At 42.0% G+C, this 20101-nt stretch overlaps 1 protein-coding gene across 1 annotated transcript in view; it reads right to left on the reverse strand.

Annotated features, from left to right (window-relative positions):
- Nucleotides 1–2262: 2262 nt before the first annotated feature.
- FSTL4 (follistatin like 4) overlaps nucleotides 2263–20101 on the reverse strand; it is an 856236-nt gene continuing 838397 nt past the window's right edge. The window contains exons 14-15 of the mRNA XM_036752996.1: nucleotides 3941–4053; nucleotides 2263–2965 (exon numbers count right to left, since the gene is read on the reverse strand). Coding sequence (XP_036608891.1) covers nucleotides 2263–2965; nucleotides 3941–4053 — 816 coding nt within the window. The remainder of the gene's footprint in view (nucleotides 2966–3940; nucleotides 4054–20101) is intronic.

Raw genomic sequence — 20101 nt, forward strand, 5'->3', positions numbered from 1 at the left:
AAATTTTACATTTATAAAAAATAAGAGCAAAAAGTCCTTTCTAGTTTCCTCCCGACCACACTAACCTTTTCTAAGTAAACGCACTAAAGAACAGGGCTACGGGAGGTGGTGAGACAGGAGAATGGCTGGGGCTCACGAACACCTGGGCAATGGACATAATGGATAGACACACATAGGGCTTAGAAAGGACTTGTGCATATTTAAAGAGTACTTACAAAGTCCATCCCTTCCTTTCCCTGAAAGACATGATTCCTTGCAGTGATGAGGCAGAACAGAGGACACGGTCAACGGTGAAGGCCATGGTCAGGCTTTTATGGCCACACAGGGATGAGGGCAGGGACTCATCCAACCTCCTATGGCTCAGAAGATCAAATATTCTTGTTCAAGACTAAAAGTGTATAGTAGGCAAGTTTCATCCCATTGACATTAAATGAATCGCAGGTTCTGCTCAAGCATTAGGGGTCTCTCCTTCCTCACTGAGTATGTTTAACTTAGGATCTTTACAGAGAATTGCAACAACACTTTCTTAGCAGTGCATTTGGGGACTGTTCCAGACTTGTCTTTGATGTAAATCATAATTAACATTATCACCTGCCCCTCCTTAAAGAGATGCAATTTTCAGGAAATCATACCTCACTGCTAGCTGGTATCCTTTGATTCTGACTTCCTTGGGGTCACACGATGAGGTTAACAAACATCTATAAGCATCTGAGTGAGAGAACTTTGTATCTGTATAACATGATAATCTGCTTTCATTGGGATTGGTGTAATAAAGGTCATGAAGTGTCAAATCATGACATAAACCTGGAGCAAAATAAAGTATTTTAATGATCCTGAGGTACCCTAAGAATGAATGATCTTACTATGTATCCATGGGATTGCCACAGGGAAATTTGCAAAGAATAGCTTTAAGGATTGTTGTCTCACCCACATCACATATAGCATCCAACCTCGTGCCCTTTCTCCACGTGTGGTCACACTTCACTTATCCTAGTAGGTTGCCTGCAGAAATGTCAATCTTACTGCTATCTACCCCTCTGAAAGAGTCCCAGGCTATGCCTAGGCACCCTCTAATATAAGGAGATGCTCAGATCCTAACTAAACTTGCCATGAAGACCTTCCCTTTCAAACACCAGTAGTTAAGTTACAAACGGCAACTGAATACAGCAACCCTTTGCCAGATTCTTTTGGAAGATCTTGGTGAAGTGATACTCACCTTCCCAATATGGCGTGTCTATCAGGTGTTTGAAAAATATGTGTGTCTTCGGTGGAGAACCATAGTTTTTCAAAGCTACTTCCACAGAGTGTCATTCTTTGCTAATAGTAACAGTCCAGGGCATCTTCATGCTGGTTGTATGGTGTGGCATTTGGATGCCCTTGAGGCTGCCAGGAATCTGGTATAAGGCATGGAAAAATGTTGCTGTACCTTAGGAAAGACCCTAGTTCACTAGAGTGTACAATTCTAATAATTTCAGTAAGTCAAGGGAATGAAATCTCCTGTCCCTCTGAGATACAATATGGATGGGACAGGTATTGTAGCCATGCTGATTTTAAGGCCCACAGCAGCAGAAATAAAGAAATAAGAAGAAAACCAAAAAGTCAAATGCTAAGGGGGGAAAACAATACCTGATGAGGAGACCTAGAGAAATCCCCATAGAGGGTATGCACAGAAGCTTCTACTACAATTTGAGGAGGGAAATAGTCTCACTGCCACCTACACTCTGAGAACCATTTCTAAGAGTTAGGACCACTTGGGGCAGAAGATAGTCACGTTTCCCTAGATCACTCCATCTCAAAGTCCATATTCCATCAGCTTCTTCATTTCTTCCATACTCCCTCTATTATAAGGATTCTGCCCATAGGTTTTAAAGCCTGAAGTTAAGGGGAGCTGGACTGAGTCAGAAGGGAAAAGAGACTGACCACTTGAGCACAATTGACAAGTTTATCAGCCCAGAAAAGCACAAGTTTTCAGTTGCATGGCATCACCAAGTGGCTTGTACCTCGGCACAGAAATGAGTCCTTTATGCAGCATATATTCTCGTCACAGCTCAAGGCATAAATCATACTTCCTAATGAAAAGCCCCTAGGAAACCCCATTCTTGTTAGCAGAGCATACTTTATACTAGAAAATTTGCAAGGAGACCAGTGTTGCACCACAAAGCTTATACAGGATTTTTTCTTTCATCAGTGTAAAAATATACAATGCTACTGCTTATTCATTGCAGTGTCAGGGTCCCATCATTTCTAGGCTTTGAGACCTTTTCATACCTCTCCAATCCAAACCACTGTGTTACCTCTCTTGATGCCTGATACCTCACAGCGTAATGTTTTTTGCCACCCATTGATGAGAAACAGAGACTCCTTGGCCGATGTGATGAGGTACTGTCCAAATAATCCACTATCTTTCACAATCCTTGTGTTACTGTCCCATGGCCAGTCCTGGGCTAAAATAGGTTCCTTTAAGTTCTTCAGCATATCTACTCTCCCTGTTGACAACTCCATAAAAAGTAAGTCTGTTTGAAAAAGTGATGTGGTGTAGATATAATATTGGTTGCTCTCGGTAAAAGATGGCTGAAATGCCAGATCACAGAGGTGCACATCTGTCTGTAAGTCATACAACAATTGGATTTCTCCTCGGGTGGTTATGGCCTGCACTTGGAGCCGGCCACTGTCCTCATCTGTGCTCACCAAGAAGTGCCCATCAGGAGACACATGGGGCACCCCTTTGATGTCACCATTGGGGCCAATCACTGTGTCTGTAACACTGTCGATCACAAGCTGTGATGATGCAGGTGTGGTTCGATTCTTTTTGCACTGGACAAAAAAATAGCCTCCTAAGTGGGTGTAAGCCATGGCATGGGGGATGCAACTGTAGTTATGGAAGCTTATGGTTTTGACAAGCATCATTGTTTCAAGGTCAATTTTGTGAACTGTCAAATTTGACTTGTTAAAGATGAAGCCAAACCTAGAAAAGGAAGAAGGACACTGAGATCAGAGTTGGAGATAAGCTGGAATGACAACTACTGTTCATCCCACTAACACATCCAACTTTACAACTTCTGTCTGATAACAAAGACAGTGTAATGAGTGACTATTTCTTTCAATGCTTCCTCCTATTATTTGCCTCTTTGCTCCATCATTCTTCCATAATCCTCAAAGTGATTAATATTTCTATTTTGCTTAGATGCTTCTTTAAATGGTAATTACACGTTTGGGAGATTCTGTACCTCTAAGGGATGGCGCCCTTAACCAACGAGGTAAGATTGGAGTGAGCAAAATTAGGTTGGTAGAGAAGAGGTTAGGAAAGGCGAGGTATGAGCTTTGGAGGAAGGCAGGGATTTTAAGAGGCAGAGTTGAGGAGGGAGTAAATTTCACTACAAAGAATGACTGACACAAATTCATTTGGTCCTTTCTCAATGGGACACTTTTCCCCCATCATCCCATTCCCCTCCTCTCAAATGTTGGGAAAAACTGCTCTTCCTTCATTCCTGAGCAAAAAGCTGGGATTAATTGATTAATTGTGGTCGTTTGTTGATTGTTTAACCATTATGTTTTCAGTCCTTCACACCTCCCTACCCCCAGTGCTTTTGTATTTATGACTAAGGGCATTGCCTTAGACAAACTAAGGCATGGGAAAGATCAGAAATTGGAAAGGCCAACATCATCCACTGTTTCCAGGGCCATCGCCAGTTTTCTTGACTTTGGTCTTGCCACTGGACTTTGATGACTGGAGGAGAGAGTGAGGCTGATGACTTTATACAACTCTGTCTCACTTAAATCAATTCACGTGCAAGTCATTGGTCCTCTTCGAAGACAAAGGATGAATAGGTATTTAATTATTGCAACAGCATAGGAACTCAAATCACAGATCTCCCTAGGAGCATTATGGTATTTGCCTTTCAGATGACACATACAGAATTTTCTGGAAAGTGTATCTTACCGGATGTGATTAATAACCAGGTTTGTAGGTGGAATGAAGAAATCATCCACTCCTTCGTATGGTACTCGGATGATGTGTTGTTGGCTTTCACCTGCACTTGCTTCAGGTATTACCTGCAGGAAAAAGGAGAGATTATTTTGAATGTATGGATAACCAGAGTATGGTACAAACCAAAAGTACTTCTGATGGCATCACCCCATGTGGAGAGGCTGAGGAGCCTGCTTTCTGGAGAATCATGATGATGTGCAATGGAAGTGTCCTAGAGAGGACTTGGATCAAGTATAGACTTTCTATAACTAGGGAGGTCAGATCATACTCATTACCTTTGCATAATGTGCCAGGGCTAGCCCCATTAGAGACCATGAGTGAGGAGAGAATATAACTGTGTTCTCAAGGATTTGTGCATGGCAAGCAAAGATGTAGTAAACCGCTACCCTGAGGAAGAAGGAAGGACGTGAGCTTGTTCATGGAGCTGGGAGTGAGGAAGGAGTCTGGCCAAGTCAGATCATCTAGATGGAGTGTGGTGTTCAGTTCTGGACACCAAATCTGGGAGAAGACATTGACCGGCTGGAGAGCACTGGGGGGAGAATCTCAATATTATAAAATATGGCTTGAATAAACTGAGGAGGTTTAGCCTGGAGAAGAAAAGAGAGTCACAACCTTCAAGTACTTGAAGAGTTTTCACCTTTTGGGTGGAGAAAGCAGAATTAGGAGCAACAGGGAAAATGGTAGAGATAAAGATTTAGCGTCAGGATCCCCATGCCGAGACCACCCCCGTCTTGGACTCCTCTCTACTTTTAGGAGACATTCTGTTTTATAGAGCTGAGGCCCAAAAAAGCAAGCTGTGCCCTGAGCTCAGCACAACAATCCTTTGCACTCCCCCTCTGGATGAACTCTGTGGCATCAAAATCCCAGAATTGTTTCACTCCAGCCCCAGGTGGTCCCTGAGCTCCAACAAGCACCTGCTTGTCCAGACCACGTTCTGGTCATGAAGCCCTGCTATGAATCAAATGCCTCGTTGTTGCTGTTACCCCCTCATTGTCACAGCTACAGCTCCCTTCGCAGTCACTAGTGTAATGTATCAGTGCTCAGCCTCTTTGCAGTAGTCTCCTCGGAATTAGAGCAGACCCCAGCACACACGTCTAGTTTCCTTCCTCCAATGGAATAAAGAAAGTTTTTTGCTTATAACCACTGTTAGAGCTTTGGTTTTATTATATTTTATTTTGTTTTTCAGAATTAGCAGTTGAGGTATTACCTCTATGAACTTTTTGGTATTTTTCAAAATTAACAGTGGTTGCATAACCTGTTACTATGGCTTTTTGGTAAATTATTTTCAGGCTCTGACATTAGCAATGATATAATGAAAGCTTTTTTTTATAAGGAGAGCTAGTAAACAGTGAGTTGGACTTTCTTGGGAAGTAATGTATTCCCTCTCACTTGAGTTCTTTAAATGACAGATGTATGATCATATTTAGAAGGGGTAAATGTTTGACTGCCACCCTGAAAATAAAAAAGTACAAATAACACACTTTTAAGATTAATCTGGGTTATTAATATTGTCTATCTCTTTTTTTTAAATAATCTTTTTTGGGGCAGGGCAATTGGGGTTAAGTGATTTGCCCAAGGTCACACAGCTAGTATGCATGTCAAGTGTCTGAGGCCAGATTTGAACTCAGGTCCTCCTGACTCCAGAGCTGGTGCTCTACTCACTGTGCCACCTAGCTGCCTAATATTTTCTATCTCTTAAGACTAGATAATCAAGAAAATAATAAATCAAGGCCTGATTTGTCATGTTTGCTGATTTGTGGGGTACAAGTACTTGTATTGAAATTTAACAATCAGCTCTAATTAGCTTAGCCCTAGCACATAACTTAGATTGCTATACAAGGAAGGGATGAACTAGAAGGCCCCTGAGGTAAGTCCCTGAAGTGAGTAGGACAGTCTGGTATCCATTGACTACAAAGCATAGCTGTCATCTCAACTTGGGAAGTAAGAAGGTAACAGGGGCACAACAGATGACCACTGTGTGGAGTCCCTGAGCTGGGAACAGTTTGTGGGGAAAAGATTTTGAAGGCCACACTATGCAGTCAGTCCAATAAACACTTATTAAGCACCTACTACATGTCAGGCACTGTACTGTGTTCCAGATACAAGGAAAGGTAAAAAACAGTTTCTTCTTCAAGGAACTCACTGTGTAAAAGTCACACAAATGACTTTGTACAAACCAGCTATGTATAGCATAAAGAGATAATTAGCAAAGGGAAGACATCAGAATCAAGGGGGATTGGAAAAGGCTTCACATAGAAGATGAAATTTTAGCTAGGAATGAAGGAAGACAGGGAAGTAAGGAGTCGGAGATAAAAGAGAGCATCCCAAGCATGGGGACAGTTAGTGAACATGTCTAGAGTTGGTAGATGGAGTATCTTGTATGAGGAACAACCAGGAAGCCAGTGTCACTGGAGAGTGAAGTTTGAGGGGTATTTGTGTAATGTATATGAAGAGTGGGAAGGTTCAGGGGGCAAGTTATCAGAGGCCTGGACATCAAATAGTGGATTTTATAGGGAGCTGCTGGAATTTATTGAGTGAGGGGTGGGGGGGGTGACGTGTGTTTTATGAAGATCCCTTTAACGCTGATTGAAGGATGGACTGAAGTAGAAAGAGACTTGTGGCAGGAAGAACAAACAGAAGGTTACCGTTTCCCTTCTAATTTTTTTAAGAGTGCATGAACCTTTTTAATTTTATTTAATTCCAATTGTCCTTTCCCCCTTCTATAATTCTCTTCTCTGTCTCCTCTTTGGCTGGGACATCCTGTATATCATAGGGTTTCAAAATCGGAAGGGATTTTAGGCTATCTAGGATCTTTTTCTTATTCTTCTTTTTTGCTATTCCAAATATTTCAATAAGAGTTCTCTGCAAGACATTTAAAACACCAGTTTGTGAGGATAAACTCTATTGAGAGAATACAGAACACAGGTAGCCAAAGAGCTGAGGAATTTTCTTGATTTGGGGCAGGATGTGAGAGTCCACTGTTTTTTTTTTCCTTTTTTAAAAAATTCTCTTATTTTTTTTTGTTTTTTAACATTTTATTATTTAATATTTTAGTTTTCAACATTAATTTCCACAAGATTTTGAGTTACAAATTTTCTTCCCACTCCAAGATGGCATATATTCTGATTGCCCCATTCACCAGTCAGTCCTCCCTTCTGTCACCCCCCCCCCCATCCATCCCCTTTCCCCTTACTTTCTTGTAGGGCAGGATAGATTTCTATGCCCCATTCCCTATGTATCTTAGAGTCCACTGTTTTCTGATCAGCCTTGTGCTACTCTGTAATCTTGTGTTTCTCTTTTTCTGTGTTAGGATCTTCTTTATGACACATCTGACAAATAGTCTTCTAGCTTTTACTCAAATATCTTGAGTAAGGAGGAACAGACTGATTTTACAGGCGGCTCATGTCACTTTTGGATAGCTCTGTTAGAAATTTTGCCTTAGATCAAGTCTAAATCTTCCTTTTTGTAACATCTACCCAAGATGCCAAGGTCATCCTCTACAGTCTGGGTCATTGCCAGTCATCCTGACTTTTGTCCTGTCACCGGACTTTGATGACTCAGGAAGAGAGAGTGAGGCCGATGACTTTGGGCAGCTCTGTCTCACTTAAATCCAATTCATGCACAAGTCAAGAGACATTACCCATGATGCCATTGGTCTTCTTTGAAAATGAAGGATGAACAACTATCTAACTATTGCAATAGTCCAAATGAGAGGTGATGAGGGCCTGTACCAAGGTAGTAGAAGTGTCAAAGGAGAGAAGGGAGAATATGAAATGTATTACAAAGGTAACATCAACGAGCCTTGGTTTTAGGGTGAAAAAGAATGAAGCATCAAAGATGACTTCTAGGTTTTAAGCCTGTGTGACTGGGAGTATTGTGGTACCTCAACAGTAATAGGAAAGTTTGGAAGAGGGGAGAACTTGGGGAGAAAGATAATGAGTTCAGTTTTGGGCATGTTGAGTTTAAGCTATCCATAAGACATTCAGTTTGAGATATCCAATAGGCAGGGGGAGATACAAGTCTGAAGGTTAGGATGTTAGGCTTAGATAAGGAGATTTGAAAATGATAAGCATAAAAATGATCATTTGATGAAAGAGCAGAAGGAATACCAAGTAGAGGGAGAAGAAAAGAGGGAACAGACAGAGCCTTATGATAGACACCTACATTTATTTAGTAGGCACAATCTGAATGAATATCCAGTTAAGGGGGCTGAGAAGTAGTCAGATAGGTAGGAGGACAAAGAGAGAGTGCTAGCATGAAAACCTAGAGAGGAGAGAGTACTGAGAAGAGCATGATCGATGGTGTCAAAGACTGCAAAGAGATCAAGAGTGATGAGACTTGAAAAAGGAACATTAAACATGGCAATTGAGTGATCATCGGTCACTTTGGAGAGGAGTTTTGGTTGAATGATAGACATCAAAAACCAGACTGTAGAGAGTTAAAAAGTAGAGGTGTCTGCTGTAGAAAGCTTTTGCAAATATTTTAGCCCCCAAAGGGAGGAATCTGGGATATGGGCTGGAATATGGGATGATTAGCCAACAGGGATTGGTGGATCAAGTGAGGGGTTTTTGAGAATGGGGACAATATAGACATGCTTGTAGACTGTAGAGAAGCAGCCAGGAGAAAAGAAAGAGACTGAAGAGTATCAGTGAGACAGCAGGGACGAGAGAGGGGGCAATCTATTGTAGAAAAAGGGATGGAATGGGATCAACTGGGTATGTAGAGGGGGCTACTTTGACATGGAGTTGGAATAGTTGTTCCTTCTGTTTGAAATATCATCTGTGGATGGAATGACCTAATTTTCATCCTTTCCTCATTGCATACTAACAACAATGGTAAAGACACCACTACCACCATCATCACGACCACCACCACCACCACCACCATCATCAGCTAGGGAGTGAAGGATCCGGAATCGGGCAAACCTGAGGTCAAACCTGACCTGTTATTTATTATCTGTGTGACCCTGCGCAAGTCACTTGACTTCTGTCTGCCTCAGTTTCCTTATCTATAAAATGGGAATAATAGCACCTACCTCCTTGGGTTGTGGTGAGGATAAATGAGCTATTTTTGAAGCACTTTGCAAACCTTAAAGTGCTATATAAATATGAGCTAACATCATCACCATCATCACCACCATCATCATCATCATCATCACCATCACCACCATCACTATCATCACCATCATCACCATCATCATCATCACCATCATCATCACCACCACCACCATCACCATCACCATCACCATCACCATCGCAATTTCACTATGATCATGGCAAACCTATACAGTACTTCCAATCCCGCTAGGGATTAGCTTTAGACAGGCCAAGGAAAAATGGAGATGTACATGGAGGGAAGGAAAGTCAGGAGACAGCTAGTGAGCCAAGGTCAGGGAGCCCAGGGAAAAGACTCATCCGAAGTGGGAAGGGGAAGGGACACATAGCAGAGGAATACCCTCTCAGGACTCTAGACTTGAAGGAACGGGAAACAGATTGAAGGAGAACTTGAAACAGGCACATTTTTGCCTAGTGAGTCTTCCAGACAGGGCCAGAACTGTGCATGAACTCAAAGACCCAGCAGAAGGAAAACTAGGGGAAGAGCCAGCCAAGAAAAGCCAAGGTCAAGTCCCTGTCATTTGCCAACAGAACCAGGTTCAAGAGATCTGTGCTATTTACAGGAAACAGGACAACAGAAGAAAGAGAAAACTATAGTTTCCCTTTGACACCTGAGCTAGTGATAGGGAATTTAGGCCACAGAACTGAGGAAAGGACAGCAAAAATCCCGGAAAGGTGCCCAGGGCTCCTTGCTGAAAGACAAGCGGATAATTGGCTTCCCTGGGCATGACAACAATTGGAAGCAGGCATCGAAAGGCACCCTCCTGGGCTCTGGGGTGGAAATGTATTTAGGCAGAAAATATTTGATTATTTTTGAGTGGCTGTTGAAGAAGAAAGCAGGTATAATCTGGCATTTTGGCACATTTCAAGGCTGGTCGACTTGCAGCTTCCTGGCTCTGTGATTTCAGAGGCTGCCCTCGGCACCACAATACAGATCAATCATATAGGAGGGATAACAGTGTGACAGGACTAAATGTACTTACCTAATTCCTTCCTGTTCGGCCAGGAATTTTCTCACTCTCTGGCTTATTGATCTTACTTGCATGTCCCTGACTTGGCCTGGATGCACAAAAATTGGCTACCTGCCCTTGCTCTGAACCAACCAACTCTTGGCCTAGGCTGGCACAGCAGTAAACCAGGGGAAGAACCCAAGGCATTTTCCTAATATGCTGGAAGTGTCCAAGGATAATACACCCCTCTGCCTGCCATGGAAACCTCCCTTCCTTCACACCTGAGAAGTATAAAGTGAATGAACAGAAAAAGCATTTGTTAAGTATTTACTATGTAGCAGACCTTGTACTAATCCTTTGGGATGTAAATACAAAAGCAAAGATAGTCCCTATCCCCCAGGGGGATTAGGAGACTATTAGGAGAGTCAATGCACGTAAGAAAATAATGTCCAGGGAAGGAAACTTTGGCCTGATGGATGGAAATAGAATGACATAAAAACCCTTTCTGGGAACAAGTGTAGAGTTAATCTGATCATGTTTTAGGAAATGGAAAGGAAATGAGGAGGAAGCAAGTTGCTTGGTGAGAAAATGGAGGGGTAAGGGAGTAAGGGATTTGGGCTATAAAAAGGTTGAAACTATTAACTGGAACTCTCTTTTCTTTTGACGCAAGGGGTTCCTAGTCAGCACAGCAGGGGTTTTCAGCCATATGCTGTTCTCAGAATCATTATTTCACAAATTTGGCCACTTAGGGAAAATGTATAAGGCTATAATCCCAAGATTCTTGCCTTGCCACCATGAGATCTGTCAGGAAGTTTGCTGGAGAGAGACCACTATTCATTCAGCAACCCCACCTCCCCAAAACAGCCACCACCCCTCCCCTGAGCAAGCAGGAAGAATTAAGCCCCTTGAATCAGATCAGTAGGGTGATGTGAAGGCCACTACCAGAACACAGTATCATCAAGGGTGGGGGGGGAAGGTGCGGGGGTGTGGGGGGGTGGTGGGAGAGAACCTGGGCTCCCCTGGCTATAGTTTTTTACATTGTCCACACCAGAGACAATGACAAAATCCCTTGTGTGTCCATTGGGGGAAGAAGAAGCCAGTGATGGCAGATAATATGCAGTGAAGGGACATCAGAAGGCAGGAAGGGAGACAGGGAAGAGCGGAAGCCTCGTGACATTTCTGCCCTGAAACTATTGTCCCCTCCATAACCAACTCACATCCTGGCAGCTCTTAATTAAAGAGTCAGTCCTAGCTCCTAACCTTCTTGCAGAACCCCTTTTATGTTTAACAAGCCAATTTGCAAATTCAAGAAAATTACTGGCAGGCCAATTACTGGTGTAATTGCAGGACTACAGACCAATTAACCACTTTACTAGAGATTTCCCTTGAAGTCATTCTCGATCAGTCCGTCACCAAACACCAGACCAAAACAAATAAGGTTTTCTGTATACAAGGCCAGGGTAGGAGGAAGATAATTTAGATAGGAGGCAGGCTCCACTCTTGAAGAAAAGCTCTCTAATAGGGACAGGGAGCAGAGAGAGGCCTACACTTTTCAGTTGGAGCAAGGGGCAGAACGTCAAGGCTCCTGGTGAAGTGGCCACAGGACAGGTGAGTCGGGCTGATAGGTTTGCAGCAGTGGAGTGAGAAAAATTAGAGCTGAAAAAGCTCTTGTAAACAGAACAACCCTTTCATTCTAGAGATGGGGAAATGCCCGTCTGGAAACAATAGCAGATTTGCCCCAGAGGTGGCGCAATCCATAGAGAGCGCCGTACCTGGGGTCAGGAAGATTTGGGTTCAAATCCAGCTTTAGACAAGATATGTGACTATGGGTGAGTCACTTAACCTCTGCTTGCCTCAATTTCCTGTACTGTAAAATGGGGACATAAGGATTCAAATGAATTAATAACTGGTTCTCTACAGAACCGAGTTGAGGCTGAGGCCCTGCCCCTGCCTCTGAGGTGGGGAGTGCAGGCCTCACCCCTACTAATAACCGGTTCCCAGAACTAAACCTAAAACTAGGTACTGAACCAGTGTGAGCCAGCTGAATCCCACCACTGGATATAGTATCGCCTACTTCCCAGGGTTGTGATGTGGATAAAATTTAAAAAAAAATAGTAAAATACTTCATAAACCTTTAAGTGCTATTGTTAGCTGCTAAGGTGGTATAGTAAAAAACACTTGGCTTTAAAAGCTATGGTTTACAATACATATCTCTACCACTTATTAGCTGTGTGAATCTGGGGAAGTTACTCTGCCTCCCTGGGCTTCAGTATCTTCACCTCCAAAATGGGACCATCTCTGTGTTTAAGCTCCATGTTTTTCTCAGAGGGCTGTTACCCAGATCCAATGGGCTAATGTATGCACTGTACTTTGTGAGCCCTACAGAACCATGATAAATGTTAGATAGGATTATTATTTGGGATAAATCCAGAAATGGCCTTGCTCCACGAATCTGATTGAGTCTCTGGAAGGAAAAGCAGGCATATTGGTACCTATGGAAGCTAATGTTTTCTGCTTTTTGGAGAAAGGTCTTAGGGTCCTTTTGCTTCAGACCTCAGCTCATTTCCTTGACTGAGAATCTGAGTGTTTTAACAGGGGAAGCTGTGCTAGCCATAGGTTCATTAGGGAGCACTTTGCATGGAAAGAGGGAGCAGCTTCTGTTCCTTCAAGTTTTCCTTTTCACCTCCTACGATATCTGAAAATTCATCATTACAGTTATCCCCTCCACATTGCAGGGGTTATGGGCATGATGCCCCAGGATCTGGAAAATCCGCATAAAATTTTCTGGTGCTCCCTTTGTACCAGAGAAGAAGTCTGAATTATTGGTATAAAAGATAAAATACGTTGATATAATATAAAACTATACATATATTTTATGGACTTCTGAGTTTCTAAACTTTTTCTGTGCCATCTGCTGCCTTCGTCTGTGACTTCCGCAAAACTTCCCCTAAATCTCCATTAAATTTCTTATGCTGACCTGCGATATATCCAAAACCACTATGGGGAAAGTCACAATACGAAAGGGATAATGGTAGATATTATTTCCTTTTGGTTTTGAAGGCTTTTCAAGAGTTTAGTAGGTGGGAAGGCGTATCTTAAGCTAGAAACAGTATCATATAGGGAAAAGATTACTGGACTTATTATTAGAAAGGGAATAATCACAGTTATACTATCTGCCTAATCTGGCCATTTTAAAGATCATATGACCCGAAGTATGATTTACAAAGGGCTTTATAAACCTAAAAATGCTATATGTAAATGTGAGTCATTATTATTTATAAAAATGATTACTCATTCACACTGCAATGTTACTACCCTGGTAGAATTAGTTGGCAGAAAAGTAAATGTTTAGGGAAATATTAGTCAAAAATTGATATTCTTAAGGCACAACTGACAATGAAATTCCCCTGCTCAAGCAGTTTAATTTGCTCCCTATTGTCTCTTAGGATAAAAACCAAACTCCTCTGTTTTGTATCTAAAGCTATTCACAATCTGGCTTCAGCCTCCCTTTCTGGTCTATTTCACATTATTCCCCATCATGCATCTGACATTCCAGACAAACTGGACTTCTTATTCTCTGTACAGATCTCCTGCTTCCATCCACTTACACAAGCTCTGCGAATGTGCTCTTAATTACATTAATTACATTCTGGGAATGTGCTCTTAACCTCATCTCAGCCTCTAGGAAATGCTAGCTCCCTTCAAAATTCAGGTTAAATGCTGCCTCCCACAAGCCTTTCCAAATGTCTACCAGTTGTTAGAATTCTTCTCCCCTCCCAGTTACTTTGAATTTACTTTATATAACATGTGAATGTATCATTGCTATTACACGTAGCAGAATGTAGATTTAGCACTTATCTAACTGCGCATGTGTGGTTTTTGCCTCAATAAATTCTTTGTGGGCAAGAGAAATTTTGTTTTTGTCTTTGTATAACTGACATGGTCCCTGGCACACAGTAGGTATTTAAATGCTTGTGGAACTGAACTGAATTGCTATACTCTCAGAGATCTGATTAGCTTCCATAAGTTCAAATATCATCTCTAAACAAATGACTCCCAGATCTATACATATGTAGCCCAAACTTCTCTCTTGAACTCTACGTTGAACCACACTGGCCTACTAGTAATTCCTTGAACTTGGTAGCCCTTTTCTTTTGTTTAATAAAGCACACTTATAATGCATTTTATTTTTAAGATAATTATATTGATATATTTTTCATCACCTACATTTTACTGTACAGCTTTCACTTCTCCCTCCCAAGAAGCCATCCTTTCGAACAAAGAACAAAAATAGAAAATAGTGAAACTGGTCAACAAAAGATAGAAATCATTTGAAAAGCCTGTTGCTATATATTGTGTGAGGTAAATAAAATGTGAAGACTCCACAGGGAAGATATGTATAAATATATTATATATGTATACATACATACATATATGTATATATATACACATACATATACATATATATGTGTGTTTGTGTGTATATATGTGTGTATGTATATATATACATGTATACATGTATATATATATATATATATATATATATATACACACACACACACATACATACTAAGAAATGTTTAAAAATCAAGAAATAGGGAAGTGGAAAATTCTGAGGCCATGAGCATCTGATGGCTCAGCCTCTGGGAAAGTTTACCCTGAAACTTTCTGTTCTTTCTTCTGGTTCTGGATCTGGTTTAAAGATTTGCTCAGTAAGAATAGGGTCACTGTGACCTGCTTTCCTTTACTGTAAAAGTACTGTAAGAGAATGGAGAGGGTCTCCCCCTCCCCTTAGCCTATTCTCCTTCTTTAGATTTATAGATGTCACCTTAGTTGTAATCATTAACTAAGGGAATGGGAATTGGAGTTTCTGTGCCTCAATTTCCTGGTTCTTTGTCTAGCTTTTGTGTTCAGATTGTAAGCCCTCCTCCCAGCCAATGGTGAGAAGGGTCAGAGGTGGGCAGGAATTCTCTTGTGTTAGGTACAATTATGGGTGCTTTGCCCCTTGTAAAGCACCTCCCTTGCTGGATTTGTTCTAGTGGGGGATGCCGAATTCTCGAGAATTGAATAAAATTTATTTCTGTTCCCATCCTGAGATGGCTCCTTATTACCTTTTAATTGGTGAGGGTCTTTCATCCCACACAATATGGACCACACCTATTGTCTCCATGCTTCTGCAGGGAAGGAAGAAAGATTCCTTCTTATATTTTTTTGGGGTGGGGGGAGACTAATGCTGATCATTTTAATGTCCCAGAATTCAGTTTTATTTAGTTGTTGATTTCTTTTATTTTTATTTTATTGCTAATTATACATGTTGCTTTCCTCAATGTCTCTTCTTTACTTTGCATTGGTTCATATAGGAAGTCCATACTTTTCTGTGTAGTGCCCCCTCAAAAAGTTGCTCACCTACGCTCAAGACCGAGTCTTGTAGAGCACCTAGTGCTACAGGTTCAAATCTAATCTCTGAGTTTCTAAATCTACAGGTCACAAGCCTCACCTGAGCTAGGAAGAAAGGAAGGGAAATTAACTATTCAGGGGTATAGACTGACCCCACTGCATCTAATTTGTCATGTTCATTATTTCTTACAGTACATTAGTATTTCTTTACAGTCACACGCCACAACTTGTTCAGCTAGCGTCTCATCGATTTATATCAATTCTGCTTTAGTAGCCCTTTTCTTGCTTCCAACTCCATGCTCTCACAAAAGTCATTCCTTGTGACTGAAATGTACTTCCGCCTCTTCCCAGAATCCTCCTGTGCTAGGTCCTCCATAAATAAAACCCTCTCAGATCATCCCCAGGCTTCCTGCTCAAATTACTGAAATGTACTTCTGCCTCTTCCCAGAATCCTCCTGTGCCAGCTCCTCCATAAATAAAGCCTTCTCAGATCCTCCCCAGGCTTCATGCTCAAATTCCTTTGTCCCATACTTATTTGAGTATATGTTGTATCCCCCAGTAGAATACCAGCTCCTTGTGGGCAGGGAGGGCCTTTTTCATTTTAACCTTTTTTCATTTTTAAAAGACTGGGTTCCCCCATCTCATCTAGGCTAGAAGTTGGGGACCTACTTACAAGCCTGATTCCACTACTGATTGGTATAGGAATTTTGACCTGTTCTGTTTAAGACATTGGCCAGTTTGCCCATCCTTATGTGCCCTGGTGCCCCCCACCCCATACTGGGAATGCATCATATTGAAGTGGAGTTTAGTACAGACACTCGATCTGCATAGCCCAATACTTCTCAGAACTTGCAAGCTAAAGGGCCTCAGTAACCTCAGACTCCCTTATGTCAAGCACTGTGTTACCTGGGATTAGAGGTGAGTGCCATCATGCTTAGCCATTTGTGTCTTTATATCCCTAGGGGTAGTCCACAGTAGGAGCATAGATTTTTTTTTTACTACATCCAAATTTCCATTTATTATTATCGTAAGTTAGTATTATGTCTACAATTTAATTCAATTCAAAAATATTAGTTAAATGCCTATGCACAAGGTAATGGAGCATAGATTTTTAAAAGATGGAGAGGATCTTACAGGTCATTAAATCCAATCCCCTTAGTTTATAGATGAGTAAGCGAATTGCCAAAGGTCACATAGCTAGTAAACTGTATAGGTGGGATCCAAATCTAGCATTCTTTCCACTATGATAAATTGCCTTTCTTCATGCAAGCTTTCCTTGAAACCTTTCTAGTCTCGTAGGACTTGCCAAGGTTTGTATCCTGCTGGCACAACCTTTAATAACCCAAGATGACCTCCATTCCACAGGGAGGGCTTGATGGAGGTTTTCAGTGGGGATCAGAATATATTGGTGGGAAATTATTTCACTGCTTTTTTGGTCAGGCTGCTTAAGTCTAGGGGGCTGGGTAGAGGCAAACAGATGAAGAGACATTAAAACCAGAGGGTCAAAACACCTCAGAGCTGGAAGGGACCACAGACCGTTTAGCCCAATCTCTGAGCCAGAGGAGAAGTTCTTAGAATGATAAGCTAGAGAGAAGAGCAAAACCAGAAAGGAAGGAAAGGAGGCGAGTGAGGGAGGAAAGGAAGGAAGGAAAACAAACAAAAACATAAAAAGGAAGGAAACAAGCATTTATGTCAGGCACTATGGTGAGTACTTTACAAACATTATCCCATCTGATTCTCACAACAACCCTGTGAAGTAGGCACCATTGTAGTTTGGGAAATTGAGGCAAACAGAGGTTAAATGACTTACCAAAGTTCACACAGTTAGGAAGTATCTTACAGCCATATCTGAGCCCAGGTCTGACTGACTCCAAGCCCAGAGCTCTACCACCATATCACCTGGCTGCAGGAGACTGGCGTGGGTGGGTAGGTGGGAAGTCTGTGAGGCCTGAGCTTCCACATTTCTCTCTCAAAGCAGAGGGACAGGAAAACAAATTGGTTTACTCTGAGGTCAAACTTTTAAGAAGGTCTTATTTTATTCTGGCCTTGAGTTGGACGCATTATGCTGTAGGGAAAATAGGATCGTAGATATAGGGGTGGAGGGGGAAGTAAGAACTCTCTAGCCCAACCCTTCTCATTTTACATAAAATGGGAATGAAACCAGAAAATTTAAATGATTCGTTCAAGGTCGGTAATAAGTAATAAGTAGCAGAGCTAGGATATTATTTCTAGTGTACTTTGACATCTCAAAAAGATATTATCACCATAGATTTAGTGTTAGAAGGGACCCAAGAGTAGGTGTTAACATCCTCATTTTTCAGATTCGGAAAATAAGGTGATTAAAATTAAATTTAAATTAAATAAAGAGATTAAATGACTTGGCTAAAGTCATACAGGTAGTAAGCAGCAGAGCCAGTCTCTGCCTCCATGAAAAGGACTCCTGACTACTGTCCTCAAAGATATAACTAATTTGGGAGAGTAACACGTGTGCCCAGATGACCCACAGTATAAGATAAGGTGCAACAGAGACAACCAGAGAGGTACAAATAAAGCATCATGGAGAAAGCATTACCAGATAGGGGCTTCTGAGAAAACCCTGAACGGGTGGGCCAGAAGCAGGAGAGCAGGAGCTCTATTCCCTGGGCATTGTGGAGAAAGAAGGTAGGGACCAGACTTGAGAAGCATCCTTGGGGGTTCCCATTGCAACTGAGTCCCTGCAGGGGCTGGCTAGAAGGATCACGGCTCTCGCTCTGAAAGGGACCTTGGGCATCATCTATTCCAATCCCTCCATTTTAGAGATGAGGAAACTGAGGGCCAAGAAGGTTAAGGCAGGATAGGGTCCTCGATCCAGAGTCAGGAAGACCTTAGTTCAGATCAGGCTTGAAGACACTGAACTAACTATATGACCCTGGGCAAGTGATTTAACCTCTATTTCTCTCAGTTTGCTCATCTATTTAAAAAAATTGGGATGATAATAGCACCTACCTCCTAGGGCTGGTGTAAGGATCAAATGATCTGTTTACAAATATTTGTAAACCATGGTGACAACCTTTAGGTTCTATATAAATGCTAGTTCCTATCACTGATATTATTATTACTTTATGATGATGTGCTTTTCCCAAGGCCACAGAAGCAGTGTTTAGCAAGTGTCAAAGGTGGGAATAGAACCAAGGTCCTCCAACTCCAGGGCTGGTCCTCGTTCCTGTACCATGCTGCTCCCTACTTGTGAGAAATGGTGGGAGGAGTTTTGTTTCCACGGGGGAGCGATAGTAGATTGTAAGTTGGAGGTGACTGGTTCTAATCAGAGCTGTGATCTAGCAGACACCAGGCTTCTGATCGGGTGAAAGGTTAGAGGCTTGTACATGTGCTTAAGGGGCCATTTGAGGAGGGCATAAGGTAGGTAGTCAGGGGGTTGCATCTGGCCAATGAAGAGCCAGGCGAGAGATTCAATTGGGAGTCAGTAAAAGGACTGGCATTTGTCTGAGTCCTTGTACTCTCCTGTAGTCTGTTCAGGGAATGTACCCATTTATTCAGAACGAATAGATGTAAAATATAATTAAAACCTTCCTGGCTTTCTAACAAGTATTGTTTATTCCTAGACAGCCTAAGTATATTTATAATGTACTGAATCAGAGCCAACCAGGGGATGCCCAAGTGCCATCGCCAAAGTGGATGGAGCTGTATATATGTCAGCAGTCACAATGTGGCTCAGCAGAGGAGGCCCCAAGATCCATTTCTCAGCTGCCTTTCAGTATGCTCCCCTTCTTAACCTCCCTCTGTCATGATTCAAAAGAGGGTATCCAAGAATTCTAGATTTCAGGTGTTTCTCTCTCCTGTTGTTGTCTCCTATACTTCTTACCCTTTGGAACTGACTACAAGTACATGTGCTGACCCCAGGGGCCATTCATCGAGCCCCCTTGCTATTAAAAGCACTTTCCAATGCCCTGACAGAGCCACTGCAAAAGGGGGGGGGAGTCATTTAAACTCTGTTTGCCTCAGTTTCCTGAACTACAAAGGAGTTTACTTCTAAAATCAGAAATATAAACGTCACTGAGATCATACAGAGAGCCTCAGGCATTAGACCCACAGGAGATCCTTCTCAGACTCTAACCCTTAGACTCACAGAATTTGATTTTATCCAAAACTAATGAGCTTTCTAATCTGGTTGTAGCAGATTAGAAATGGCAAATTAGAGGACCATGTGGGTTGCTTGAGGCTGCATAGAGAGATGATAGGTGGCAGCAAGGGAAGAGAGAGAAGAAGTATACAGAGCAGACTGTGCTCCCAAAATATTGCCGGGAGCAGCCATTTGGGCAATGACTAACAGGCTCACACACATCACTATCCCTGAAGTTATTCTTGTATTTTAGTGTGTTATTGTTGCTCAGTCATGTCTGACTCTTCATGACTCATTTAGGATTTTCCTGGCAAGATACTGGAGTGGTTTGCCATTTCCTTCTCCAGCCCATCTTACAGGGCCAACTGATGCAAACAAGGTTAAGTGATCTGTCGAGAGTCACACAGGTAGTGATTATTTGAGGCCAGATTTGAACTCATGGACATGGAGCCTTTCTGACTCCAAGCTGAGTACTCTGTCTACTGTGTCACTCTGCCTGCATAATAGCATAGCAATAAAATTAATAAAAATAAGT

Source organism: Trichosurus vulpecula, chromosome 3 (genome assembly GCF_011100635.1).
Source record: "Trichosurus vulpecula isolate mTriVul1 chromosome 3, mTriVul1.pri, whole genome shotgun sequence".
In the NCBI taxonomy this organism is placed as follows: Eukaryota; Metazoa; Chordata; class Mammalia; order Diprotodontia; family Phalangeridae; genus Trichosurus; species Trichosurus vulpecula.